Source organism: Dendrobates tinctorius, unplaced genomic scaffold (genome assembly GCF_039654945.1).
Source record: "Dendrobates tinctorius isolate UK_male_01 unplaced genomic scaffold, ASM3965494v1 ptg000028l, whole genome shotgun sequence".
Taxonomy (NCBI): domain Eukaryota; kingdom Metazoa; phylum Chordata; class Amphibia; order Anura; family Dendrobatidae; genus Dendrobates; species Dendrobates tinctorius.
Genome location: NW_027361696.1, coordinates 60,802,796 through 60,809,676, shown reverse-complemented (window position 1 = coordinate 60,809,676; position 6,881 = coordinate 60,802,796). Strand labels below are relative to the sequence as shown.

At 39.6% G+C, this 6,881-nt stretch overlaps 1 protein-coding gene across 1 annotated transcript; it reads left to right on the top strand.

Annotated features, from left to right (window-relative positions):
• The first annotated feature begins 904 nt into the window (after window positions 1-904).
• Window positions 905-4,141, top strand: LOC141084936 (C-X-C chemokine receptor type 3-2-like). The gene has a single exon (XM_073569881.1). It carries the CDS (start codon window positions 993-995, stop codon window positions 1,905-1,907), a length of 915 nt encoding a protein of 304 aa, XP_073425982.1. The 5' UTR covers window positions 905-992; the 3' UTR covers window positions 1,908-4,141.
• The last annotated feature ends 2,740 nt before the right edge of the window (window positions 4,142-6,881 follow it).

Genomic DNA, 6,881 nt, shown 5'->3' with positions numbered 1-6,881 from the left:
GTGCATGACCACAAATATGTGATTTGCATACATATTGTCACCTACCGACCAGATTATTACAGACTCACTCAATGCAGAAGTAATGAGCAAGGCCGAAGACAGTCTAGTCAGAATGTGGCTGGAAGTATGCAAATTGCATACTTCCAGTCACATGATTGTCCGCTCCCAGCCCCAACACTGGAAAACACTCACAGAGTGCAGAGCATGCGATGTGAGGATTCACAATTTTGTGGTCTAGTAGTGATTGCAGACTTGTAGTTTAATACCAGACAACCCCCTTTCCAATTTTTCTTTCCAAAGCTAGGACTACATACAACCTTCCACAGTTAAAATCTGCAAAAATATTAAGAAAGTCGTTGTTTTACTCAAGGTAAAATGATTTTGAGACACACAGAGGGCAAATTACTACTTGCACCAATTTATTTTCTATTTTTAAGCCTTGTTAGATAGAAGAGTGGCTTAGACAAGTCATCATATGTACTAGATTCAACCAAAATTGCACCAAAATCTTGGCAAAAAATAATAATCCAGAGTAAGCCAACCAAGAGGAAGTGTACAGAAGAGTCTAAAACACCTAGCAATTAGTGCCAAATATATCACCCCATGTGGGCCAATGTAATAACTATGGTGCATCTTCCGCCTTTCTGGTGTACTTTTAAGCTGTTTGTCTTCTATCCTGATCGGCAGGTTAGAGAGATGGTTGAGAAGCAACAGATGATTAGGTAAGGAAGTATCCCACATCTGCAGATTTTGCTGCAGATCAGCAAGTATTCTGTATCTAATTTCTCATCACTTGATTTGATTGTGTATTTCCCATTGAATCCAATTGCAAAGTTTGTTATAAAGAGAAAGTTTCAAAGAAAGTTTTAATAACTCATGCAATTATGTGTCTCCAGGATTATACACCCTCCAATTTGGACACCTTGCCTTGTGAGAAAACCGAGTCATTTTTAGGATATTTCGTTCCGGCAGCCTTGACGATTGTTTTTCTCATGGATCTAATAGGAAATGGATTAGTGTTAACCATACTGATCAGGAGGGAATCCTCATGGCATCTAGCAGATCACTATCTGTTCCAGTTGGCCTTGTCTGACCTTCTTCTAGGTCTTACTCTACCATTTTGGGCTGTCCAGTATGGCTACAGTTGGTTGTTTGGTCAAGTGTCTTGTAAGATTTTGGGAGCTTTATTTACCGTAAATATGTACAGTAGCATTTTACTCCTAGTTTCTATTAGTTTGAGTCGTTATTTCTCCATTGTCCATGCCGTGGATCTTCATAAAAAGCAACGACCAATCCACACAATCATGATTTGTCTTTTTGTCTGGGGTTTATCATGCATTTTGTCTTGGCAAGATTTATATTTTCGTGACATTGGAGAAAACATGCTGTCCCACACAACAATCTGCTATTACAAGTTTGACCCGGACAAATCAAACTCATTGAGGATTGCATTACAACTTACGAAAATTTTTATTGCTTTCATTATCCCATTGATATTTATGTTGTTTTTCTACTCTCGAATATTTTGTACTCTACAAGAGTCCAGGTTAAACCAATCCAGAAGGTCTCAGTTAGTAATTGTTGTTCTTCTACTTGTCTTCTTCTTCTGCTGGGCACCATATACATCTTTGCAACTCATCGATACTCTTCAAAGAATGGGCTTCTTCTCCCGGAGCTGCCGTTTCGAAGAGATGTTGGACATTGGCTTGGTGATTACTGAGACTTTGGGCCTTTCTCATGTTTGCATAAACCCAATAATTTATGCCTTTGTTGGGGTTAAATTTCGAAAAGAAATTTTTAGGATTTTCAAAAAGATATCTGACCAACTGATCAACTCCAGTGTGGTTCACTCCAGGGAAGGGACAGTCTTAAGTGATACTAATCGCTCATACTCCAAAATTATGTAATGGGGTAATGCATATAAAATCCCAATGGGTGTGCAGCTGTCTTGCCACTGTAGCTCACTGTCTGGTGCTCCGCTCACTCCTGTGCTAACTCCTAGGCCTCCGCATGGTCCACGATGTCTAGCAGAGCATCAATGACACATGGGAAACATAGTCAGTGTTGGATGTGCCAAAAGTCAAGGCGTTAGTGTCAGAAAACCGTAGGTAGCAAGCAGAGGCAGGGCACTGCAGTGGCAGGACAGGTGACAGGCGAATAATTTTTAATAATATAAAGCCCTATCATCAAAGTAATATAGCAATGTGGCGGCTCACCATTACAGCACAACAAATAGAAAAAGATTAGAATTCTTCAAAATCTGACTTTCATAGATGGTAAATTGGGTTTGCTTCATATTTCTTTGCTCATCTTTAATACAGGGTGGGCCATTTATATGGATACACCTAAATAAAATGGGAATGGTTGGTGATATTAACTTCCTGTTTGTAGCACATTAGTATATGGGAAGGAGGAAACTTTTCAAGATGGTTGGTGACCATGGTGACCATTTTTAAGTCAGCCATTTTGGATCCAACTTTATCTTTTTCAATGGGAAGAGGGTCATGTGACACATCAAACTTATTGAAAATTTCACAAGAAAAACAGTGGTGTGTTTGGTTTTAATTTAACTTTATTCTTTCATGAGTCATTTACAAGTTTATGATCACTTATAAAATGTGTTCAAAGTGCTGCCCATTGTGTTAGATTATCAATGCAACCCTCTTCTCCCACTCTTGACACACTGATAGCAGCAACATCTGTAGTGCCACCCCAGTTCAAATGAAGCATTACATAATTCAATGGAATGTCCATGTAATTTATAGAAATGCAATAGATGCTCATCAGCATTCAACTCGAGTAGTCAAGGGTAGTCAAGCATCCTAATCAGGGTATCCTCTTGTGTCTTGTCTATTAGCTCAGAGTTCCCTAATAGGACATTCAATAATAGGTTTTCTGGACCCGACTGCATATTTAATCCTATCTTTGTTGCCAATAATAAGAATTAATCCATTATTGTTTTTTATCTGCTACTATCATTTAAAGGAGAAACCGGGGTGACAATACGGACACAATAGTGTTTTATCCAACAATCTGGTATTTTATGAAAGGATACAGTAATTGCTCAGCTTGTGAGATTGTGTTGCTGCAACACCAAAAGGTTGGAAGGTCCAACATGATTTCAATAGTGGAAAAAAGTTGGTGACCTGCCCTGCTCGTTCTGTACCCACACTAAATATCCAATATATGGTATCAGAGTGTCTATGTGGTTTTATTCTCAACGTGTTTCGCAGTTAGCACATCCCTTCCTCAGGAGAGAACTCTTATGGTTCTCATGAAGAAGTTTGTTAAATGAAAAACAAGTTGAGAATGAAACCACATAGACACTCTGATACCACATATTAGATCTTTATTGAGATACAGAACCAGCAGGGCAGATCACCAACTTTTTTAAACTACTGATCATTTCAAGGAATATGTTTGGTGCAACAACTCCATTCCTGTCTATGACTGTTCAGTTGCTAGATTTGTATGCTGTTTATATAGTTAGAACAAAAAAAAACTCCCAGAGGCTCACACAGGGAGAGCATGTGACTGTATTTCCTGCTTTTCCTGTGTCTGTGTATGAGAAAAGCAGCCTGCTGTAGATGCTGCACAGATAGACACACAAATGATTTATTCCTGATTTATTAAGCTTATCATATATTGTTCCTGATTGTTCCTGAATAAAGAAGCTCTGCTGTCACACGCTTGGAGAGTATCCTGAATAATCCACTGCCAACACTTTTAGAGTTACGGTAATATAATATTGTCTTTTACGGTAAAATGATCGTAGAACATGGAGCTCAAAATCTGCAGCTCAAAGGCGTTGACATTGTTCATGCAAACCTTTTTAATATTGTTAATGTGTTATGTTGAGCAATGGTTAAGTAATATTTCTGCCAATTGTATTATATGTATATTTCTATTTGCATTTTCAGAAAATAAATACCGTAGATGTAAATGTAACAAAAAAAGCGCAAGTGTGAAAGAAAAGTCTAATGCATGATGTTTTAGAGGGACAGCACCTAAAAATTGTTTGATTTTTTGGAGCATATGAAGAATGGAATAAAATGGCATGTGCATTAAGTGGACATAGTTCTGGTTTTATCTTTGTCTCCAGTGATGGTCAGTCACTCCACCAACTGAAAAGTAAAATAAAGTCTTACAATCTTGCCTACAGATTTTAGATGAGGAAGATATGTATATGAACATAAGTACAATATATAGATTTGTATAGGTGGCATGAGTTTTCATGGCTAAGCAGCTGCATGCAGCCTTACATCACCATGCACAAAGCCAAGCATTGGATGGCGTGGTTTAAAGCTGGCACCTCTGGACTCTGGAGGAAACGTGTTCTGTGCAGTGATGGATCACACTTCTCTATCTGATGGAGGAGTCTGGGATTGGTGATTTGTTGATTCCAGGTGACCGTTACCCCCTGACTGCATTGTGGGCCCAGTACAGTTTGGTGGAGGAGGATAATGCTATGGGCTGTTATCAGGGATCAGCCGAGGCTCCTTAGTTCCAGTGATGGGCTAGTGTTGAGCATTCCGATACCGCAAGTATCGGGTATCGGCCGATACTTGCTGTATCGGAATTCCGATACCGACTTCCGATATTTTTTCAATATCGGAAGTCGGCATCGGAATCGGAAGTTCAAAGTTGATTGACAGCCTGACGTCATCATGATGCGCGGTGTGTGCGCATCATGATGCGCCGTCATTTCGGGCCTTCCGGGGGTCTCTGCCGGCCTGCCGGGGGGCTGTGTGGACTGCCCGGGGTCTGTGCCGGCCTGCCGGGGGGCTGTGCCGGCCTGCCGGGGGGCTGTGCACCCTGTGGGGGTCTGTACCGGCCTGCCGGGGGGCTGTGCCGGCCTGCCGGTGGTCTGTGCACCCTGTGGGGGTCTGTACCGGCCTGCCGGGGGGCTGTGCCGGCCTGCCGGGGGGCTGTGCTGATGTCCGGGGGTCTGTGCAAGCATCGTCCGATGGGACTACAAGTCCCATCTGGCGATGCCTGCTACCATGACAGTGATTGACACATTAGCCAATGATGGGACAGTAGTAGTCCCATCATCCGGCTAATGTGTTAAATGTTAAAAAAAAAAAAAAAAATACTACATGCATGCTACATACATACTACATGCTACATACATACTACATACATACCACATACATACTACATACATACTACATACATACTACATACATAACACATATATACTACATGCATGCTACATACATACTACATGCTACATATATACTACATACATACTACATACATACTACATATATACTACATGCATGCTACATACATACTACATGCTACATACATACTACATATATACTACATACATACTACATACATACTACATGCATGCTACATACATACTACATGCTACATACATACCACATACATACTACATACATACTACATGCTACATACATACTACATATATACTACATGCATGCTACATACATACTGCATGCTACATGCATGCTACATACATACTACATACATACTACATACATACTACATACATACTACATGCATGCTACATACATACTACATGCTACATACATACCACATATATACTACATACATACTACATACAATACATTCATACAATACATACATAGACATACAGTACATATAACATAGAGTAACATACTTACCAATACTTGTCACATTGTTCCCCGAAGCCATTGTCTTTTACGGAATAAATATTAACATAACAAACCACAAAAATACTCACCCACGATCCGAAGCAGTCCACGAGTGTGTCCCACGACGATCTTGGGTAGAGAACTGCAGCATCAGCTGTTGCTGCCGTTCTCTACGGGCTGCAGGAATCCAATGACGGAAGGTAGGTATCCTTCCGCACTGTATTCCTCCGCCACTTAAAAAAAAAAAAGTCCCTAGTCTCACTTTATGCCATTGCTGCGTGAGAATTTCCCACACAGCAATGGCATAAAGTGAGACTAGGGACTTTTTTTTTTTTAAGTGGCGGAGGAATACAGTGCGGAAGGATACCTACCTTCCGTCATTGGATTCCTGCAGCCCGTAGAGAACGGCAGCAACAGCTGATGCTGCAGTTCTCTACCCAAGATCGTCGTGGGACACACTCGTGGACTGCTTCGGATCGTGGGTGAGTATTTTTGTGGTTTGTTATGTTAATATTTATTCCGTAAAAGACAATGGCTTCGGGGAACAATGTGACAAGTATTGGTAAGTATGTTACTCTATGTTATATGTACTGTATGTCTATGTATGTATTGTATGAATGTATTGTATGTAGTATGTATGTAGTATATATGTGGTATGTATGTAGCATGTAGTATGTATGTAGTATGTATGTAGCATGCATGTAGCATGCAGTATGTATGTAGTATATATGTAGCATGTAGTATGTATGTAGTATGTATGTGGTATGTATGTAGCATGTAGTATGTATGTAGCATGCAGTATGTATGTAGTATATATGTGGTATGTATGTAGCATGTAGTATATATGTAGTATGCATGTTGCATGCATGTAGTATATATGTAGTATGTATGTTGCATGTAGTATATATGTAGTATGTATGTTGCATGTAGTATATATGTAGTATATATGTAGCATGTAGTATGTATGTAGTATGTATGTGGTATGTATGTAGCATGTAGTATGTATGTAGTATGTATGTGGTATGTATGTAGCATGTAGTATGTATGTAGCATGCAGTATGTATGTAGTATATATGTAGTGTGTATGTAGCATGTAGTATATATGTAGTATGCATGTTGCATGCATGTAGTATATATGTAGTATGTATGTTGCATGTAGTATATATGTAGTATGTATGTTGCATGTGGTATATATGTAGTATGCATGTTGCATGCATGTAGTATATATGTAGTATG